A 23,612-nucleotide genomic window follows, 5' to 3' on the forward strand; every position below is an offset into this window, starting at 1 on the left:
CGAGCATGTCTTGTTTTATCTTTGCATATGGGTTAGTAGTTTTACTGAGTTTACAAAAACCCAAAATATATAGCACACCTGAGAGGCCGGGCTGGGCCACGCAAACACAGCCCTAATGCTTACACTGTCTACAAAACAAAGACTTGAATAGAGTGTACATTAAGCAGTTTTAGCTGAATTAATTGTATAAGTTTAAAGGAATATTCCAGGTTTAATACAAGTTAAGCTCAATCGACAGCATTTGTGGCACAATGTTGATGACAACAAAATATTATTTAGACACTTTTCTACTTTTTATTTAAAGGAGACCTATTATGCCCCTTTTTACAAGAAGTAATAATATAAGCCTCAGATGTCCCCAGAATGTGTCTGTGAAGTGTCAGCTCAAAATACCCCATGGATCTTTTATTATATGTTGGAAATGTCTCTTTTTGGGTTGAATCAAAAACACGCGGTTTTCATGTGTGTCTCTTTAAATACATATGAGCTGCTGCTCCCCGCCCCCTTTCAAGAAGAGGGCTGTGTCTTCACAGCTTGTGAACTGCGTCCAAAAGAAAAAAGTCTGCTGTCTGCCTCACATTACTTTAGGTGGATTTTTCACAAGGGACAAATTTGGCAAAAAAGGTTATTGATATTTAGTTAATAATGTACATAGTATTGTTAGCTAATGTTTATTTAGCCAGTTTCACAGAAACTGGCAAAAAACATTTATATAAAAAGAAGAGGCTCGCCGATGACGGTCACTACAGCATACTACATATACTACAGCAACAACAAATCAGAACCAAAATGACTGACAGCATAAATACAGGAGTTCAGCCATATATGTATGAACCAGAGACGTACACTGATGAAGGAGAGACTCCGGCAGAAGTCACAACTGTGAGAATGAACCAGGATGTTTCTGAATGGTTAATTGACACTACACAGCTGTGGTGAGTCTGGCAACCAACATCCCTTGTGGTACTGATATGTTGTGCAGATGAGCTGGCCTTTGCAAGTAAACATTCCACTTTTAGTACAACTCCCTTATGTTCACAGAAAACGTACATAGTTTTCAAAAAGACAATCACCTTATTGTATTGTACATAATAAAGGTGTGGTTATGAATTATACAGACAGTAAGCTAAAAATAATGACATATCTCTGGTCTCCATGAATACAATCAGAGACAATGGTAACTTTAGCTGGAACACGAACAGTTGGTCCTGATCCATGCTTGAGAATCAAATTTTTTTTAAATCCTGCTTTATATTGACACTCATTCACAAAGCAGTCCAGTGTAAAATGATTTGCCCAAACATACACACATTTTTTTATGTTTTGGGGCACATTTCCTTCAAAAACAAAACTTGTCCACTGCGTCTTCAGTGGCTCTGATGCTGGGAGGTCATGAAAATTATGTTCACTTTTACAGCCAACAACAGAACACTTATGATGCTTACGAAGCTGAGACATTATTCTTCTCACTGTATCTCCTCCAGCACAGAAAAAATGGCAGACTGTGTTTAGCTCACTCAGGGGATCTATGATAATAGGGTGGAGTCCGTCAACAGTCGTGGGTGATGGAAACGAAAACCATTCATTTTGACACACTGTTTTTGATTAATAGAAATATAAGAAAGAAGAGTGGGTGGACTTTTAACATTTTAGGGTGGTTGTGCACACACACACTTCCTACTCACATTTATGTACAAACACCATGTAAAAGTGAATTTTTACTGCTGTTTTAGGGTTTACAGTGTTGAATCTTCATGCAACAAGGCACTTAACTCCAGGTTGCTCCGGGGAGATTGTCCCTGTAATATGTGCACTGTAAATCACTTTAGATAAAAGCGTCTGCCAAATTAATAAATGTAAATGTAACAAGCTGTGAAATTAGATAAGGTTAGTAAGCGATTTTAACACACCAAAATCATGTAAACGCATATTATTTACATCTTGTGACTAAACTTTTGAAACAGTATTTTAACATTTATGGAATGGGCCCCATTCAAGTGCCTCACTGTGACCTAGATTTTTGCTTTATTTAAAGAAAAGGAGAGATAGGTCAAAATAATTTATTGTGGTTATCAACATGTGCTGTCAATTGAGCTTAACTTGTATTGAACCAGAAATATTCCTTTAATACTTAGTTATGAGTTTAGAACAAACCTACAACTGGAATATCACAACAGTACTACCTTGCTAGCTATAAACATGACCAAAACATGAAGACAATAACCTATTAAAAGCTAAAGTGTGTAATTTTAATTAAATGTAATTTTAGAGTGGTGGTGGCATAGTGGGCTAAAGCATAACTGTTAATCAGAAGGTCGCTGGTTCGATCCCCATGGCCACCACCATTGTGTCCTTGAGCAAAGTACTTAACTCCAGATTGTCCCTGTAATATTTGCACTGTAAGTCACTTTAGATAAAAGCGTCTGCCAAAATGCATAACAATATTTTGTTTTTGAATGTTGGGCTACTAGTGCCAGCATTGCATAAATATATATTTCCCTTTTGTTATATTTTAACAAAGACTTGTGTGTCTAGCATGACTACTGCTTTCAAAGAAGCAGCGTTTAGAGACATCTGTCTCTTTTTGTTGGCTTACCTTCGCTTGTTGTGCCCTTATTTAAATAGACATGCCAAATACTTTCCTTGTTAAATTTTACATACGCATTTGCTTCTAGAAGCTCACTTTCCTTGCAGCAGAAATGGTCAGTAGTGATGGCAGCTCATTATATCTGCTGGGAGAGGTGTGCGTCAGGAAGGCGTTAGACCCAATTAGAGACCCAGGGATTAGAAAGAAAAGTTTCTGTAGATTTTTTTCAAAGTCTCTTGGTTTGCAGCTGTGACCTCTGATTCACCTCCATTCTGCCCAAACACAGACGAGTGCTCTTGGTTTCTGTCTCTTGACTGTCTTACATAATACTCTGTGGTCATTAAGTTCATTTGAATCAGTGTCTTTATTTAATTGAATAAAGCTGTGAACCATTTTAAAAACAATATTTTTCAAAGAGCTATACCAGTCAGCTTGTTTACATGAACAGAAAGCCGTTTATTGCGAGAAAGCTGCTTAAGTTTGAAAAGTGGCACTCCCGTTTACATGCACGGTGTCATCGGCTTTCTCTTTACTTCCGTATACATGCGCCTCGGTCAGTAAGCAGCCTTCACCACGGCAACATATTTTTCCTTTGACGCTTGTGTAAATAACAAACATGGGATCCAAGGAAGACTTCACTATTTTATTCTCTGCTGCTTGGCCTTATTTCCAGATAGTCCAGAGTTGTTGCTGTATTTGTTTGCTTAACTTTCCATCACAACCTGCAGCGAATTGCGTTGCAGTAGTGGGGTTTCCGTCCTACGTCAAGCTCCAGGAATCTCCCCATGTACGTGGCATTTATGAGGACATGAGGAACAGTAGCTCATATTTTAAATTGGTGTGTATAAATTGGTATATTTTATAGTGTATGTGCTTTTGCCTTTTCCCACTGTACTCCCAGAAATTTAAATTAGTTTTCGTTGTATTGACTTATTGACTTATTGATATGATGCATGGCTCTATCTTTAAGGGTTAGTTGACCCAAAAATGAAAATTCTCTCATCATTTTCTCACCCTCATGCCATCCCAGATGTGCATGACTTTATTTCTTCTGTAGAACACAATCGAAGATTTTTAGAAGAATATTTCAGCTCTGTAGGTCCTTAAAATGCTAGTGAATGGGTGCCAAAATTTTGAAGTGCCAAAATTCACTATAGGGCCAAATAAAAGTACTCCAGACAACTCTGGAGATTAAATCCATATCGTTTGAAGTGATATGATTTGGGCAAATCATTTTACACCAGACTGCTTTGTGAATGAGTGTCAATATAAAGCAGGATTTAAAAAAAATTTGATTCTCAAGCATGGATCAGGACCAACTGTTCATGTTCCAGCTAAAGTTACCATTGTCTCTGATTGTATTCATGGAGACCAGAGATTTGGGATCAATGTTTATGTCACTTTCTCCTTCTGTTTTTGGTTATTTACATTCTTCATACATTTCTCCCCTACTGGTCAGGGAGGAGAATATATAACAAAAAATTACTTTAAAATGTATCTCTTTCTCACCCACACCTGTCACATTGCTTTATTAAGTGTATTTAATCACTGGAATCATATGGATTACATTTTATGCTCCATTTATGGAGCTTCAAAATGTTGGCACCCATTCAATTGCATTGTGAGGACCTACAGAGCTGAAATATTCTTCTAAAAATATTATTTTGTGTTCTGCAGAAGAAAGAAAGTAATTCACATCTGGGATTCCAGAAGGGTGAGTAAATCATGAGAGAATTTTCATTTTTGGATGAATTACCTCTTTTCATGGCCACATAAACCACATTCTCCTGAAGAAACCTTGGTGTGTTAAACCGTTTTCTCTTAATCCCTTAAACAGTGTAAGGAAAATGGCTTTCTCGTTTACATGATGTTTCAGAATGCCGCATTGTGCAAAAACACTGGAATAAAAAGTTTTGCATTTAAACGTGGTCTATGTCTCTTTAAAGCTTTAAAGCATTTGCCATTACGTTCAGATTTATCTTCAAAGCTAAAGTGTGTATTTTTTGGCTGTTAAAATACTTTCTCCAATCCCAGCGTGAGGTTATTTTCCACGAAAAGAGTAAACTGTGTGGCTCTGTGGCACTATTAAAACATTGCTCTGTTTGTTTGAGCATCCTGAACTGGAAGAGACAGAAACTGGCTCAACCAATGGTGTGAGTTTAGGGCGGAATATCTGTTTGATTGGCCAATGGCACATGGGGGAGTGTTAGAAAAATTTCTTTTGAATCTACAGTATTTGTCTTTATAATGTCAAATAAGTTTGGTGGCGTAAATGGTACGGAACTTACACATATAGGCCTACATACAATTTAAAGATCTGTGTAAGGGTTTGACAAATGCAATTTTCTTTCCTGTGTTGACATATTTAAAAATAAAAAAGCAGCTAAAACAAGCTTTAAACTGGTTGGCTGATTTTTCGCATATTTTCCCAGTTTTTTCCCATAGATTGCAAATATTAAATGCCTAATTCTGCATAAAAAGTTAATTTAGTAAAGTACATTTTTTAATTTATACTTGGAGCATATGTAGCGTAGTATACTAGCGTATAGATGACCTCAAAGCTAGTAGCCACAAAACTCAACACAAACATTTTCATAAACAAAATAAATAAATAAAAATAAGCTTAATTAAAATGTCATGATCTACTATTTCAAAATTCAAAATCTGACTGCTCTCCTATGCTTAGTATAAAAAAACGTATTTGATCTTTTTCAAGATTGGTAAACACATCCCCTGTTATCTTACCCAGTTCGCTGTGTAGAGCTTGCCATATGCAGCAGCCACCTGAGTGTTTCTCCTGACTGTTCTCTGCGTCAGTCTTAGTTCGCATGGCTGGTGAAGGGCAATCAGTCACAGAAACAGATGTCTTTGCATGTTCTACATAATGTGGGGCAATAATCTCACCGCCTGCTGTGGCGTTACCCCCTGCTCTTCTGAATAGCAGTGACAAACCATCCGCTGTCTTTCTCTGGGAATGGTGCAAACGCTACATACAAGGTCACTTGATTAGTTTCTTTCAGAGTGGCAAGGTTACAGACTGTCCTATCTAATGTTGTTTACATAAATGCAATCATTTTTGTGACATTTATATGTGATTTTATATGAAACGCAGATATTTTCCTTGCAGACATTTCTCATGCTTTAGTCTTTTCATGTCAGAATATCCTGCAGTGTCACATACAGGTATGTGTGTTTGTGTTTGTATGTGTGTGTATTTGTATCAATCTCTTGCACTGGTTCTAAATCCCAGTGACAGAATGTAAATATTTCATTTCTACCACTGTGCTGGAGCTCAAAACATATTATTAATTTATAAGGCTGAAACTCCTCTAATGCTTCCTGAATCTGATATTATACCTTTGAAAACCACTTACATCTTCCAGTAGCTTATGAAGTTTTTGTCTGAATATTGCTTATAATGCAGGCCTACCCTCTCCCTCTCACTTGGGGATAATGCCTGGAATTAGGAAAGTTACGTTCAAGGAATCGCACCTTGGCAGTCAGGCATTAGCTTGAACGTTTCTAACCATTCCATTTCAGCAAAGGTGGATCAACATGAGCAGAATGTAACTCTGGATTTGTAGATGGCCTTCATAAATGGGCTTCATAAATTATGAATAGATGTCAATGTGTGGTTTTTTTAAGGACATACTTGTTTAATTTTGTACAATAAATAATTTTAATATTGTGTTGGGTCGCTACTTAAAGTCCAATCTGAAATCTGTGTCCTGACGTGAAACTATTTGAGAACCACTGGTCTAAAATTCATGATGGTTTTCTATGAATTCAGCAGCAGAACTTCCAGAATCCTATCCATTCTGCTTTGTATTCATTTGTATTCTGCTCTGCTGTTTGGAGTGTATGCTTTCTACACAACTCTAATGAAGTTAACGATGCAGTACGAGTACATTTCATTGGTATCATAATGATCTCTTGCTTTCTTCTCCTGTTTTTTGGTTTTCTGGTGTGTAGCGATGCAGAGAACTGGTTTTGTGTGTGTCCCTTACTCTACTTTGGTAAGCTGTGCCAGTTCACTGCCTGTGAGCGAAACCCGTGTGCACATGGTGCCACCTGCGTTCCCCAGATGCAGCTTGAAGCAGCGTGCCTGTGTCCCTATGGAAGGCAAGGTCTCCTCTGTGATGAAGGTAGGTCTCCCATCAAGGTTTGTGTGTTGATGGAGGTTTACGACAGTATCAATGGAGATGTGATGTAAGAAACAGAAGCCAAGGAGCTTTCGTTCTCTATTTTTGCTAATAGTTACATCTGAAGTTTGGTAGATTGAGATGTATTCACAGTAGTGTTGTTTAACTGATGCCTGATGCAAGCTGGTGAAATGCTTTCCAATTAGGGCAGCTAACTGTTCTCTATAAACTTGCTAAACAGTAACTGAACTCTGAGGCTTTCAAATCTGAGGTGGCAATCTACGAAGAATAAATTGCACCAGCTAGGGATGTCTCAGTACCTAAATATCAGTAGTCGAAACCGACAGCAGCATAATAAAACAATTATTTAGACCAGTTTCGATACCACAAATAATAATGCTATTAAGCATGCTCCTTTATTTAAAAAGTTCAACATTAATAATTCTGAATAAAGAGCATAAATGATGTAAAAAGGATGCACGTTTGTACTTTAAATGTCTTAATTTAACCTTTGGAATCTCCACAACAATCAATAAAAGAATAAGTTAAAGTTAGTTATTTATTTATATTTGTGCAATGTCAGAGTGTTTTGGGTGATGACTAGGGTGTTGCTAGGGAATTTGTTATGAATTTTAGGTTTATATTCTAGAAAAATGCTTTTTTAAAAATCCATGATTCTGTATTTGCTTCAAACAGATATCATTTGTAAGTATACTAATTAACATAGTTTTTGTTACTCAAAGGGTTTACTGTACAACTACTGTAAAAACAAAAAAAACTGTACCACCATTGATTTATAATTGACGCTCTTTCCAGATGAAATGCTACAGTATTTTAAAAGGCTTGTTTTTAGTGTGAAAAACACATATGGCAATGTTAATTTTTAGATTCAAAAGAGGAGCTTTGTATTTACCACCCTGGTCTCATAAAATTTACATGAGCATTGCAACGTTTTTGCAAAACTGAAATTTCATGCTTCAGTACACGCACGTTTGGCTGCAGTTTTCAAGTGAAATGTCCAGCAGAGGGTGCCACAATCGAACAAAATTAGGTAATCATACAAGGTTTTTAAGGTAAATTTTAGATGGATGTTTGTGGGATTATTAGGAGGCCATGGTTGATAAGAGCCAGTGGGGGGAATTTGGCCAGGACACTGGGTTTACACCCCTACTCTTTTTCAAGAAGTGTTCTGGGATTTTTAATGACCACAGAGAGTCAGGTCTCATCTGAAGGATGGTGTGTTTTTACAGTATAGTGTCCCCATCACTGTACTAGGGCATTAGGATGTACACAGACCACAGGGTGAGCACCCCCTGCTGGCCTCTCTAACACCTCTTGCAGCTGTAACATTAGTTTCCCCAGGAGGTCTCCCATCCAGGTACTGGCCAGGCTCAACCCTGCTTAACTTGGACCTGGGCAACAGGTCTTGAGCTACTTGGTGATATGGTATGAGCTGCCCCTAGGGACATTATTCAGAATTACCATGCACATACATGTACTTTTCCTCTCACATACACATATGAAACCAAATTCATTCACATACTATAGTGAAATGCTCACACACATACAAGTGAAATGCTTTTACAAACACAACTGAAACGCTCTCATACATACAACTGAAAATATTACGCTCACACACACAACTGAAATGCTCACACACACACAACTGAAATGCTCTCACACACACAACTGAAATGCTGTCACACACACAACTGAAATGCTCACACACACACACACAACTGAAATGCTCTCACACACACAACTGAAATGCTCACACACACACACACAACTGAAATGCTCTCACACACACAACTGAAATGCTCACACACACACAACTGAAATGCTCTCACACACGCAACTGAAACGCACTCACACACACAACTGAAACGCGCTCTCACACACACAAGTGAAATGCTCTCATACATACAACTAAAATGATTTCACTCTCACACACACAACTGAAAAGCATTTCAGTATGTTGTATGCAAGCATTTCAGTATGTTGTATGCAAGCATTTCAGTTGAAACGGAAGCACATTTCAGTTGAAACGGAAGGTGGTTAAAGTACCCATTCCACTCCAGTTGGTGGCAGTAGTGCACCTCAAGACGAATAACTAGAAGCTGTTGAAAGAAAGCATAGTAGAAAACCGCGCCTTCCACAACAAAAGCGACTGTTGACCGTTAGTTCGCCCACCAATTGCGCTACACCAATGTCTTCCCAACAACAGCAAAGAACATTAGTCGATGCAGCGGGCTTGCTGAACACCATATTGGCTTCAGCGGAGACCATCAGAACACTGTCAAATGCCACAACAATCGGGCAGCAGCCTATGGACAGTACATCGACGAATGCAGCAGTGTGGACTGAAGTAAACAACAACTTAAATATATTTTAATGATTTTATACAATTTTAGATAACTATTAACAGTTAACGTTACTACATTTAAAAAACAAAACTGCCTTTTTTTTATTAAAATCCCCATGGCAGAATTCGGGAGTAAACACAGAGATTATGGCCTTGAGGCATTTGTGTAAAATCATTAAAATATATTTAAATTGTTCTTTACTTCAGTCCACACTGCTGCATTCGTCGATGTACCGTCCATCGACTAACTCCATACAAGGCCGCGATATCTTTAACTTTTAACCCATACATAAGATACCCCTCTATGGCCTCGCCAGGGATCTCCACGGCTGCTGGTCTCCCCACTCCCCTAGGCCTCTCCGAATACAATTGTTCTTCCACCACCTTTAAGAGGTCAGCAGCCAAACGGGTGTCGGCGCCTGATAAGGCAGAAAATTCTCCCAGACGTTCCAACAACGTACTGGTTTTATCACCTACATACTCGTAATAATCTTCGGAAATACTACCGTTTCTCTGTTCACGCTCCACTTCATCTGCTAGTGAATTTAACGCTCGTATTAGCTCTGCCGCCGCCATTTTTCCAACACCTCAAAACACGTAACATAGCCATAACATGTTATGTTTACCTGTTGCCGAGCCCCGCCTTGATGCAGTGATTGACAGGGCGGGAGGGGGCGGGGCAGGGGCGTGATCGGCTCGGAATGCATTTTCAATGTGCACATTGAATTTTGCTACATTCATTGCGGGACATTTAATGAAAAAGCAATCGCAAGTGTCTTGACTGTGAGTATAAATGCAATTAAGAAAAATAACATTTGAATGATCATTTTGCCACAGTTTTTGCTTGAACATGTTACACATATCTAATCATTTCTGTAATACATTTTCATTTTAATTTTGCAACTTATAAAGCGTTTCAATAATGCATATTAAAACGAGTGTATGAAATGGCAAATGTAAATTATGTAATTTCATTTTCATTTTCATTTTGCGCCAAACGTTGCTAGAATGATAATGTAAAATGTAAATTTAAATACAGAATGCATTGCCATTTTACATATTGCATTGTCATTTTGCATATTAAATGTCAAATTGAATATTGCTACCCATATGCTTCCATAGGCTGCTGCCCGATTGTTGTGGCATTTGACAGTGTTCTGATGGTCTCCGCTGAAGCCAATATGGTGTTCAGCAAGCCCGCTGCATCGACTAATGTTCTTTGCTGTTGTTGGGAAGACATTGGTGTAGCGCAATTGGCGGGCGAACTAACGGTCAACAGTCGCTTATGTTGTGGAAGGCGCGGTTTTCTACTATGCTTTCTTTCAACAGCTTCTAGTTATTCGTCTTGAGGTGCACTACTGCCACCAACTGGAGTGGAGTGGGTACTTTAACCACCTTCCGTTTCAACTGAAATGTGCTTCCGTTTCAACTGAAATGCTCACACACACACAACTGAAATGCTTGCATACAACATACTGAAATGCTTGCATACAACATACTGAAATGCTTGCATACAACATACTGAAATGCTTTTCAGTTGTGTGTGTGAGAGTGTAATCATTTTAGTTGTATGTATGAGAGCATTTCACTTGTGTGTGTGAGAGCGCGTTTGCAGTGTGAGTGCGTTCAGTTGTGTGTGAGAGCATTTCAGTTGTGTGTGTGTGAGCATTTCAGTTGTGTGTGTGAGAGCATTTCAGTTGTGTGTGTGTGTGAGCATTTCAGTTGTGTGTGTGAGAGCATTTCAGTTGTGTGTGTGTGTGTGTGAGCATTTCAGTTGTGTGTGTGAGAGCATTTCAGTTGTGTGTGTGTGAGCATTTCAGTTGTGTGTGTGTGAGCGTAATATTTTCAGTTGTATGTATGAGAGTGTTTCAGTTGTGTTTGTAAAAGCATTTCACTTGTATGTGTGTGAGCATTTCACTATAGTATGTGAATGAATTTAGTTTCATATGTGTATGTGAGAGGAAAAGTACATGTATGTGCATGGTAATTCTGAATAATGTCCCTAGGGGCACCTCATAATATGGCATTTGGCACACTTTCACTTTCCTTCATCTCTGGCTGGATTTGATCCACGGCCATCTAGCCCAAAGTCCAATGCTCAATCAAGTAAGCTAACAGTATTGGAATAAGTGTGGATATGTAGGTGGGTCTGTAATACAAGTGTTAAAATGTTTTGTTTTTTTAAATAATGCATTGAAATAAATGTGTTTTGATATCATAGTATGTGGTGAATAATAGGGTCAAAATCAGCAATTGTACTTGTGATTTCTGTGACAATTAGGGGTGTGACGATTTGCTCGATTAGATTACAATTATTTACCTAAAATTACGATGCATCGTGAAATCTTAAAACAGGAATTTTAATGTCATGTGCAGGCAGATATGATCCAGGTTTTAATGTAGCAGGGTCATAGAATGAAAAATGACATGCTATTATTAGCATGTTAAGGCCGCACTAAAGAAATTCAGATTTCAATTGGCTATCGTTATGCGCTGTGGTAGACATGCAAATAATGTTGCATTTTATTCTTCATGATTTGTGAATCTGGATGACATAATCCTCCGCTTCGCAATCAGTCATTTAAATTTTACGACTCTTAATTTTCTAATCCAAATAGGTCCAAAAGTTGAAGACTGAAACCACTCTCATTTTGACCAGTATGATTTGTGAATTTGTTTTCCTGTCATCCCTTTTTAAGTCCAGATATTTCCAGCAAACACGCAGTCTGGGTTCACACAAATTCACTTATATTAGATTTGTGAATCTGGAAAGGTGATAACACAGGATGTGGTAACTGTGAGTACCCTATTCATTTTGTGTTAGGGAAAGAGGTGCCAGGCGGCTAAATGGAGACGCCTTTGCCTGTCAAGCCCGTTCACGAGAATGAAATCGCATTTTCATGAAGGACTGTTTGCGGCACACACCGCGAAAGATACAAAAAAAATATATATATATATATATATATATATATATATATATATATATATATATTAGCAGCTGCCGCATGTCATTGACGTGGAGGTTTGTGTAATATGAGATGGACACATTGGTTGTAATTTATCATGAAAATCGATATTTACATTTTCGTAATCGATCCACCGCAATGCATCAATGTATTTTTCCACCCCTATTGACATTTAAACCACACAGTTGTTGTAGTGCCTTTAGTGTTCATGTCACCAGGAAAGTGTAGCAAAACGTAGAAAGCGGCCCATACAAGTCAGTTACAAAAATGTAATTAGAGTAACTCATTCTATGAGACCAGGTTGGTATTTACTGTACAGGGTCTTTTTTTAACTGAACAAAATGAATATTCTCCACAACAGAATAATTACATAAAGATGGTGCAGAGCTATTTCAGGACATTTAGCACCTGGTTAAATTGGTGGTGTGTGAATAAAACACAAAAAACTTTGCATTGGTTTGGTGAATTTGTCCATGAATGTTCTAAGGATAACTGCCTTTCTGCAGGTTGCTAACTTAGTTCTACTTAATGCAATGACGTTTTCAGGAGTTTTCAGGTAGCAGAAAAGACATTCAAATCTATTGCGCACAGCACTTGTTTTTTTTTTTGTGTTTTTTTTCTACCTTTTTCCAAAATGTAGTCACAGAATTTGCTTACTGCAGTTTGGCATATTTTATTGTTACCACTAGCAGAGCTATGAAGACATAGACTATAGTGCTGTGTAACTTAATGTTCTCTCTAACCCAGCTTTTCCTTGCAGTGTTAAGTCAGCTAAAGTCGAATATCTGCTTACACAGATAGCTCTTCATCTCCTCCACTGTGCTTAGAGGGAAAAGAACTGCCTCTATTTTGCTGTAATCTAATTGGGTGGCGGGGTTTGAAGACCGCTTGGCACAGCATGCCAGGCAGGCAGGGCCACCAGATGTCCCTCTATCAGACAGCAAAGAGCCTGATGCCAAATAGAGTGTTCTAATCTCCTAGTGTCACACCGAGTGGGACTGACATTTGAATTTAAAGGCTGATTACAGCAGGTTACATCAATTGGTATTGATTAGTAGGAAGGCCTCCGTGGCTCTCTGCAGTCACTCAGCTTGGAATGTGCTGGACTTCTTCAAATGAGCCCAGACTTATTCTCGGATGGATTTTTTTCTGAGTAATTTTACGTATATATTTATTTAGCATTACATATAGATTGTAACCATTATTAAAATAGTGTTTACATTTAGAGAAATGGATCATATTTAAACAATATAACTACAGTGCAGCAAGTCTTTATTATTGCAGAAGTTAAATATATGACGGACGGATGGACCGACCGACCGACAGACAGACAGATAGATAGCAGTTTGGGATGGCACTGTACTTCAGAGGAATTTTATTAATGTTTATTAATTACCAGTTTATTAATAACAACTTCCAAATCCAACAAGAAAGCTCAATTCATCATCTGTGGCTTTTCACAGAGCCATCAGCTACACTGAGAGAAAAAAAGAATACAGCTAGTCCCATCAAAGCATCTCTGCTAAAACCACATATTAGTCCTTCATTAGGCATTGTGCAAATAAGCTGCAACAATGTAATATATGTGCAGTTTTAAAAGGCATCAATAATTAAAGGGAAGAGCAGAGGAAAGAACTTCAGCACTGTTTCTAGAGAAATTCTCCGGAGAGAGTTTGCAGACTGCACAATTCATAAAGATAAAATGAGGGTGGAGAAAAGACTTTGGCTTGCACATATTTGGCATAAAGTGTGTAAATGCTTAATGTGACTTAAGCTGCTGAATCTCAGAGTCGTGGTTGGTAGGCCAGGGGATGAAATGTTGAAGTTTTAGGACAATTTTCTGTCTCTAAAATACCTTTAATGTTCAAAGCAACAGCCATTTCTCATATTCTGAATGATTGCTCTTAGATTTTGCAAATATCCGTGGAACTTTGTCCATTTGTTGAGTAAAACGGGTGATGGCACAAAATTATAAAAATAATTGCTAGCTGCAGCATTTTCTCTGGCATTAAATAAGAATGCATAGGACAAGCACAAAGTATGATGCAATATCACCATCTTGTGGCCCTTTCTCACACAGCTGCTTTTTTGTAAATTACTTGACGTTTGTGTCACAAGTGACTTGGAGTGCACTAACAACAAGAATGAGATCATTGAATTGAAATGGTAATGCAACCTTACCTGAGATTGAACTTGCAGCCTTTAGGTTAAACCACCAGATTTGTATTCTTGTTTTGAATCAGATACATGTTATAGTACATGATTAATGGAAATCTGGTGGGGTAACAGTGATGATTTGTTTTCCTTTTTATCATTTAATACTATTTTTATATGTATATGTATATGTATTAAATAGCATTTTTCCATTTTTTATTATTTTGTAATTTTTTTTATTATTTGTTATTATGCATCTTACTTTTATAAGCTCATATTATTTGAGAGACTATATGGAATAGTTTTACTTTAAAAAATGATATGTCACATCAAATTACCATTTAAAATAAGCTATTAAATGGCACAAAAAATTTATCAAATAAATCTTTACCATGGTGAAAAACTTGAAAGAAATTGTGATCAGCTAAAATGTGCACTTTATATTATACATGCATATTTATTTATAACTAAGAAAACTCATGGACAAATGCCCATTTGTGTATTTTATTTGATATTTCTCTGCAGTTGTCAACGTCACTCGGCCCAGGTTTAGTGGACTTGATGAATTTGGTTACTCATCCTATGTGGCTTATCCCCCTGTTCCCAATATGAGCCATTTTTATGAATTCCATCTGAAGCTTACCTTCACCAATAATGCCTCCGCTTTGAGAAACAACCTCATTCTCTTTTCCGGACAAAAGGGACAAGGTGAGTTGAAATGGGAATATTTTCTTCTATCTTCTTATATTTGTTTATTTATCTCTGCCTATTCACTTTGATTGCAATGCGTCCCTTAGCACTTAGAATAGAATGCTGCATATAGCAGCTCTGTGTGTGTGTGTGTGTGTGTGTGTGTGTGTGTGTGTGTGTGTGTGTGTGTGTGTGTGTGTGTGTGTGTGTGTGTGTGTGTGTGTGTGTGTGTGTGTGTGTGTGTGTGTGTGTGTGTGTAACTCACATTTTCATGTGTCTGGGGAAAACAATGGAAGAAAACTTGTGCAAGGCATCACTTTTAACCTTTCTTGTTTAAAATTGTCAACGAATGGCAATTCTGGTTAATTCTGAAAACTTGTGTAATATGTCCCTTAGCACTTAGAATAGAATGCTTTATATACCAGCTGTGTGTGTGGAAACGTAAGATGGATTCATAGCAGTATGGCTGTAAAAAAAATGTCAGCAGTGGGGTACGAGAGGTTATGGTAGAGGAAGTGAGGTTTGAAAGTGATTCCACTCAACAAGGAGATGTTAATGGGGCAGCTCCTGTTCACTGTGCTGTAATCAACAGATGCCATGGCCCCCACAAAGCCCCCCACTGAACATTGTGTCAGTCTGAGATTACATAAAGAGACAGAAGCAATTGAGCCTAAATAGATAGAAGAACTGTGCCGATTTGTTCTCCAAGAAGCTTGGAACATCCTATCTGCCAACAACCAAGAAAAACTGTGTCTAGGTGTATCTAGGAGAATTGGTGATGTTTTAAAGGCAAAGGTGGTCACACCGAATATTGATTTAGCTTTTTTATGTTTACTGGACTTTGAATGACATTAAGTGATAAATGAAAACTATTTATTTCATTATTTCTGAAGACATCCTCACTATGCAAACATTTTTTACAAGTGCCTAAAACTTTTGCACAGTACTGTGTATATATATAAAATTATAAATACTATTTATATATATTTATATATACAGGTCCTTCTCAAAAAATTAGCATATTGTGATACAGGTCATTATTTTCCATAATGTAATGATAAAAATTAAACTTTCATATATTTTAGATTCATTGCACACCAACTGAAATATTTCAGGTCTTTTATTGTTTTAATACTGATGATTTTGGCATACAGCTCATGAAAACCCAAAATTCCTATCTCAAAAAATTAGCATTTCATGAAAAGGGTCTCTAAACAAGCTATTAACCTAATCATCTGAATCAACTAATTAACTCTAAAAACTCCCAGCCTGTTTCATTACTCAAAACCGCAATCATGGGTAAGACTGCCGACCTGACTGCTGTCCAGAAGGCCATCATTGACACCCTCAAGCAAGAGGGTAAGACACAGAAAGAAATTTCTGAACAAATAGGCTGTTCCCAGAGTGCTGTATCAAGGCACCTCAGTGGGAAGTCTGTGGGAAGGAAAAAGTGTGGCAAAAAACGCTGCACAACAAGAAGATGTGACCGGACCCTGAGGAAGATTGTGGAGAAGGACCGATTCCAGACCTTGGGGGACCTGCGGAAGCAGTGGACTGAGTCTGGAGTAGAAACATCCCCGCATTCCCCAGGTCAAGCCACTTTTGAACCAGAAACAGCGGCAGAAGCGCCTGACCTGGGCTACAGAGAAGCAGCACTGGACTGTTGCTCAGTGGTCCAAAGTACTTTTTCGGATGAAAGCAAATTTTGCATGTCATTCAGAAATCAAGGTGCCAGAGTCTGGAGGAAGACTGGGGAGAAGGAAATGCCAAAATGCCTGAAGTCCAGTGTCAAGTACCCACAGTCAGTGATGGTCTGGGGTGCCATGTCAGCTGCTGGTGTTGGTCCACTGTGTTTTATCAAGGGCAGGGTCAATGCAGCTAGCTATCAGGAGATTTTGGAGCACTTCATGCTTCCATCTGCTGAAAAGCTTTATGGAGATGAAGATTTCATTTTTCAGCACGACCTGGCACCTGCTCACAGTGCCAAAACCACTGGTAAATGGTTTACTGACCATGGTATTACTGTGCTCAATTGGCCTGCCAACTCTCCTGACCTGAACCCCATAGAGAATCTGTGGGATATTGTGAAGAGAAAGTTGAGAGACGCAAGACCCAACACTCTGGATGAGCTTAAGGCCGCTATCGAAGCATCCTGGTCCTCCATAACACCTCAGCAGTGCCACAGGCTGATTGCCTCCATGCCACGCTGCATTGAAGCAGTCATTTCTGCAAAAGGATTCCCGACCAAGTATTGAGTGCATAACTGAACATAATTATTTGAAGGTTGACTTTTTTTTGGTATTATAAACACATCTTTTATTGGTCGGATGAAATATGCTAATTTTTTGAGATAGGAATTTTGGGTTTTCATGAGCTGTATGCCACAATCATCAGTATTAAAACAATAAAAGACCTGAAATATTTCAGTTGGTGTGCAATGAATCTAAAATATATGAAAGTTTAATTTTTATCATTACATTATGGAAAATAATGACCTTTATCACAATATGCTAATTTTTTGAGAAGGACCTGTATATGATCTAATCTAATACATATTCAACCCACATACAAATCCACTGCTAAACAAACATGTGTTATTGAACTGCTGACTCACCTTATAGTTACGAATAAAGCTCTTGTGACAACAAATAAGTTCCCACTACATATAAACAGACAAGAAAGATTATATAAATTACAAAGAAAAATCTATTTTCATATAGAAGCACTCTTTCCGGATCCTTATACTTAACAAAATCAACTTTTCAGTCCAAAATGCCATTTAAAAAGGAAACCTGTGATTATGTGAGGCACAGTGTCTCTGTCAACCTTTCTCATGATTTCAGCCCGTCTTCACCAATTGGCATTTTATTTTAAGGTCAGTCTGAGTGGCTGCTAACTGACACGTCACTGCTACGGACATGTTTAATCAAAAGACAGGCGGCTGAATAAAAGCGTAAGGGGGTACGAATCTTCCTCAGTTCAGCGAGTGTCTCTCGGGATTACAGTTTAGGGTGATTCATCGATGGAAAGAGAGAAGCGGACAGCTCTGTGAATAATGAAGCAATTGTCAAGGGAGCTGTGCGGCACAGTGGAGAACAAAATAAAAAAAGGGATCAGAGAGGATGAGAAAGCAACTATTCACCTGATAATTGGGCAGATAAATTGGAGCGTTAGATCCATCAGCTCCAAAACAATGTTACTTTTATAGATTGCTGGCTGGTGAAGAACCACCTGTATGAGAATGAGCTAATTGGATTCTGTGTTTTATTGTTTTTATGAAGGTATCAGGGGGGATGACTTCTTCGCATTAGGGGTGCAGAACGGCAGAATTGTTCATAAGTATAATCTCGGCTCAGGTTTGGCATCAATTGTCAGTGAGCGCCTGAATCCGAGGATCAACATTCACACTGTGCACTTTGGAAGATATCTGAAAAATGGATGGCTGAAGGTGTGTTTATATTTGAAGGAATATAAAAGTGGTGCCCTGCAGAATCACATCCTTATACAGTAACCATGTTAAAGGTGTATTGTTTAATTTCTGTGCAAATTAATGACTGTTTTTCATTGGTCAGACCTGTGTTTATACAATATATATACACTGGCATCCAAAAGTTTGGAATAATGTACAGATTTGGCTGTTTTGGAAGGAAATTGATACTTTAATTCACCAAAGTGGCATTTAACTGATCACAAAGTATAGTCAAAAAGTATGTAAATAAACAGCACCATCACTATTTGAAAAAATAATTTTTTGATTAAATCTAGACAGGCCCCATTTCCAGCAGCCATCACTCCAACACTTTATCCTTGAGTAATCATGCTAAATTGCTAATTTGGTACTAGAAAATCACTTGCTATTATATCAAACACAGTTGAAAGCTATTTGGTTCATTAAATGAAGATTAACATTGTCTTTGTGTTTGTTTTTGAGTTGCCACAGTATGCAATATACTGGCATGTCTTTAAGTTAATATTAGGTCAAAAATGGCAAAATAGCTTTCTCTAGAAACTCATCAGTCAACCATTGTTTTGAGGAATGAGGGCTATATACTTGACATTGCCCCCCAAAAAAAAGATTTCATACAAAGCTGTGCACTACAGTCCTTAAAGACAAAGGACAATTGGCTCTAACAAGGACTGAAAGAGATGTGGAAGGCCCAGATACATCTAAACAAGAGTATAATATATCAGAGTCTCTAGTTTGAGACGCCTCAGCTGACAGCTTCATTGAATTCTACCCACTCAACACACCAGTTTATTGTACAACAGTAAAGAGAAGACTCAGGGGTGCAGACCTTACAGGAATAATTGCAAAGAAAAAGCCACTTTTGAAACAGAAAAACAAAAAGAAAGGGTTAGAGTGGGCAAAGAAACACAGTCACTGGACAACAGATAACATTAAATAAACCCATTGAGCTTTTGTGGGATCAGCTAGACTGTAAGGTGCATGAGACGTCCCTCACAAGAAGTGCAGGGTTAAATGACACCCAAGTATCTGGACAAACTGACAACTAGAATGCCAAGAATCTGCACTGCGCTGTCATTGATGCACATGGAGGATGTTTGATGAGAACTCTTTGATGTAGTTTAATAAGTTCACATTTCAAATTGTAATGGTCATTTTTCATGTTATTAATGTCCTGACTATATATTGTGATCAGTTGAATGCCACTTTGGTGAATAAAAGTACCAATTTCTTTCCATAAGAGCAAAATCTGAATATTATTCCAAACTTTTGGCCACCAGTGTATATATATATATATGTGTGTGTGTGTGTACATTAGCAGCTGATGTGTGTTGGTCCGAGTAGGTTGATGGGCAGAAGATAAGGACAGGCACATCTCCTGGACCGCTGGCAGGCTTCAACACCTTCAGTCAGCTCTATGTTGGTGGATATGAAGAATACACACCCGAGCTTTTGCCTGCAGGCTCTCGATTCCAGAACAGCTTTCAAGGTATCTCAAAAGTAGTGTTTTTTTCCCATTTTTATTATTATCTTTTATTATGTCTTGATTAAGATTGTCAGTTCATGATAAAATCAGTCTTTGTTACATCGATCATCTGTCTGATGATATAGAGAGAGCACCGTGTGTGATTTGATATTTTGCTTGTTATTTAAGAACTGTTTGAGCTCTGATGGGACCCTTTACCTTGATATGTGTGCAACCATCTATCACAAAGCAGATTTTTTGTTCTTGATGTTTAAAAAAAATGCTTGTTATTGCAATTCTGAGCCTTTTTCAGATTTTTTGGATGAATAGCTCCTAAAAAATCATATGATTTTTATCCATGTTATTATAATATACAGTATATTTTTTAAATGTCATATCTTACAAACACCTAGTATTTTATCGTAGCTGTGAATCATTCTCAAGAGAGTGAAATGGAGTGGTAGCACTTTTTTACCAAAGGTATCATGAATTAACAGGGAACAATGTGTTTTTACAGCATTTATTAATCTTAGTTAATGTTAGTTATTAAAAATACAATTGTTCATCATTAGTTCAAGGTGCATAGTATTAATATATACAACTTTTGATTTTAAAAATGTGTTATACCTGTATGTTGAAATGAACATTAAGCAAGACTAATAAATGCTGTTAAAGTATTGTTCATTGTTAGTTCATGGTAACTAATGTTGTTAACTAATGTTAACAAATTAAACTTTATTTTAAAGTGTTACCAATGGAATGGATCTGCTTTTCTGCTTGGATCTGCTTAGTGTACTTCTCAGGTGTCATTTTTGTAAATTGTTTATAGAAAAGTTTTTACATCACACTGATCCCTCTTAAACACAATAATGAATCATGTTTACAGTAATACAATTATAATAGACATGTTAGTAGCAAAGCATTGCACCATAATAAACTTTAAACTACACTTTTTGAATAATTATAGCCACAATGCTTTAAAATGTGATGTGTTAATATGAGACTATTGTGATAAAATCACTGACCAACCTTGTGCACACTTTAGACTGCTCCAAAAATTATTACACGCTTTGTTAACGGTTTTGTCAATTTTAAGAGAGACATTTTCAGGGCTTAGAGGAAAGTATTATATGAAAATGTTTTGATGGACACTATTTCTCTATGTTTTATTTTTACAGGCTGCATTTTTGATGTACTGTTTCGGACAAGGCGCAATGGGAAGTTTAATGTCCCAGGGGGCCCAGATGGCAGGCCAGCATCAGGGCGTAATGTGGGTCAGTGTGGCGTTAATCCGTGCAGCCTGGTGATCTGCCAGAATGGAGGAGCTTGTGTGGACTCTGGATCCTCTGTGCAGTAAGACTCAACTGGACTCCACTCTATTTGACTTACTAACCTGTTTGTGCCCAACTTTGTGTGAGTGAAGGACTGTCACATTTTAAAACTTGCTTTATTTGTCTGTTCATTTCAGCTGCCAGTGTGTGTTTGGATGGAAAGGTGCTCTGTGCTCTCAGAAAGTGTCGTTCTGTGATGCTGAACACATCCCACCGCCTTCCTGTGCCCACGGCTCCACCTGTGTACCCTTTCCTGAAGGATATACATGCCAGTGTCCCCTAGGCACTGCTGGACGCTTCTGCCAGCAAGGTTAGACAAGACCCTATCTTACCTACTGTTAAAAGTGCATTCAGGTAAATTACACCGTGTCCTAGCCAGGCACGACATGTTTCCAGTGACCAGTAATTTCTCAGTCCACAATAAAAGCAAAAATGCTTTGAGATGCAGCACAATGATAGTCAATCAAAATATATTTGATGTGTAGAACAGTTGAGTGGAGTTGGATTTTTGAAAATTAGATTTCACTGTGGGCGGGGCTTAGCAGCATAATGCTGCAGAAATAGACACCTAGCAAGCGACAACACGTCCGATAACTCATCAGCTGTCTCTTGTCAGAGCTGATTAGGACAAACTCTTATATTTACATGGAAGAGATAGCTTTTATTGCTTGTCGCTTTATTGTGTCATAAATTGGTGTTAGTTAGAAAATTTTAAATTAAAAAGGATTTAACGGGCACTTTCCTCTCTTTTACTTAATATTTAAAACTAACTGCATTTATACAGTAAAACATATCAATTTAAGTCAAGTCAAGTGTTTTTTTTATTGTCGTTTCAACCATATACAGTTAGTACAGAACACAGCGAAACGAGACAACGTTCCTCCAGGACCATGACGCTACATAAAAACAACATAGGACAAACACAGAACCACATAATACTACACAGACTACATAAAACCTACACATTCCTACATAAAGTGCACGTAAGACATTACTGATTATATTAATTTAAATAATTGGTTATATTTTATATTAAAGTGTTCTGTGTATTTACATAAGGACTGAGAATTTAAAAAAATGATTATGTAGGCCTAATAAGTTTTTAGTGCTGCTTGTATTCACACATTGTTATTGTTATTATTATAGTATTTAGAATAGCATGTAACATGTGCAACACCTACAGTGTAAAGAGTTGCCTTGCAAAGTTCAAACAAGTATCAAAACATCACATATGCTCTTCATTTTCAAACCAATTCCCCAACCATCAAAGGATAAGAGCATTTTGACTTAAGTTTTCTCTTTAATTATTTTGCAGCTCTGTCTATCAGTGATCCTTTCTTCAGTGGAAATAAGTCGTCCTGGATGTCATTTCCTCCAGTCAACATAAGACATAGAACACACCTGCAACTGCAGTTTCAATCACTGTCACCAGAGGGCATCCTGTTCTACACAGCACGTTACCTGAGCAGACGATCTGGTAAGAGAGTTTCTGAACTGAAAACTCAAAGCCTACATTATGCTAAATTAAAAAGCATTTTAAAGTGTTTTACAACATATTAAAGTAGTATTCCCCGGTTCAAAACAAGTTAATCTCAGTCAATAGCATTTGTTGCATTATGCTGATTACCACAACAATTATTTTCGAGTCACCCCTCCTTTTCTTTAAAATTAAGCATAAATCTGGATGATAGTGAGACACGTACAATGGAAGTGAATGGGGCCAATCTGTAAATGTTAAAATACTAAATCTTTCAAAGGTATAGGCACAAGACACAAACATTCTGCTGGTTAACATGACTTTAATGTGATAAAATCACTCAATAACATTTTCTGTGTAAGGTGGTGTCCTATTTTACAACTTTGTTGCCATGACGACGTAACAGCAAAAACCCTCAATTTAAGTAAAACTATTTAAGTCACTTATATGATGTATGAGTTTTAACTGAAGAATTAATGCAAACACTTTTATACATTTATAAGCTTCACATTTCTGCCTTTTTAACCCTCCAAAAGTTGGCCCCATTCCCTTCCATTGTGCCTCACTGTAACTTCGATTTGTGCTATTTTTTTTTTTAAAGAAAAGGAGGGATGAATTAAAATAATTCTTTGTGGTAATCAACATGGTCAATTGAGCTTAATTTGTAATGAACCCGGAATATTGCTTCAAGTGGTCAATAAATACTTTATTCTTGATTTTAACTAATCTACATAGATGTTTATGAGAGTTTGTTCGCATATATGCATTTTTGTGGTATGCATTCTTAAAGGGATATTTCACCAAAAATGAAAACTTTACTCATCCATGAGGGGGAGTAAATGATGACAAAATTATTATTTTTATGGGATCTATTCCTTTAATATGTGTCTATCTCTGTATAATGTATGTGACTTTTACTGTCCCAAAATTGGATGCTCTGCATTAACATGTATTCTCTGCCCTTTCTTA

General features: G+C 37.5%; 1 protein-coding gene across 1 annotated transcript in view; it reads left to right on the forward strand.

The window, feature by feature from the left end:
• The window catches only part of eys (eyes shut homolog), a 313,033-nt gene that overhangs the window by 287,453 nt on the left and 1,968 nt on the right, over nt 1-23,612 (forward strand). The window contains exons 38-44 of the mRNA XM_052089876.1: nt 6,560-6,732; nt 14,740-14,922; nt 18,186-18,352; nt 19,715-19,859; nt 21,014-21,188; nt 21,304-21,476; nt 22,482-22,643. Coding sequence (XP_051945836.1) covers nt 6,560-6,732; nt 14,740-14,922; nt 18,186-18,352; nt 19,715-19,859; nt 21,014-21,188; nt 21,304-21,476; nt 22,482-22,643 — 1,178 coding nt within the window. The remainder of the gene's footprint in view (nt 1-6,559; nt 6,733-14,739; nt 14,923-18,185; nt 18,353-19,714; nt 19,860-21,013; nt 21,189-21,303; nt 21,477-22,481; nt 22,644-23,612) is intronic.

This window comes from Xyrauchen texanus, chromosome 24 (assembly GCF_025860055.1).
Source record: "Xyrauchen texanus isolate HMW12.3.18 chromosome 24, RBS_HiC_50CHRs, whole genome shotgun sequence".
Lineage (NCBI taxonomy): Eukaryota > Metazoa > Chordata > Actinopteri > Cypriniformes > Catostomidae > Xyrauchen > Xyrauchen texanus.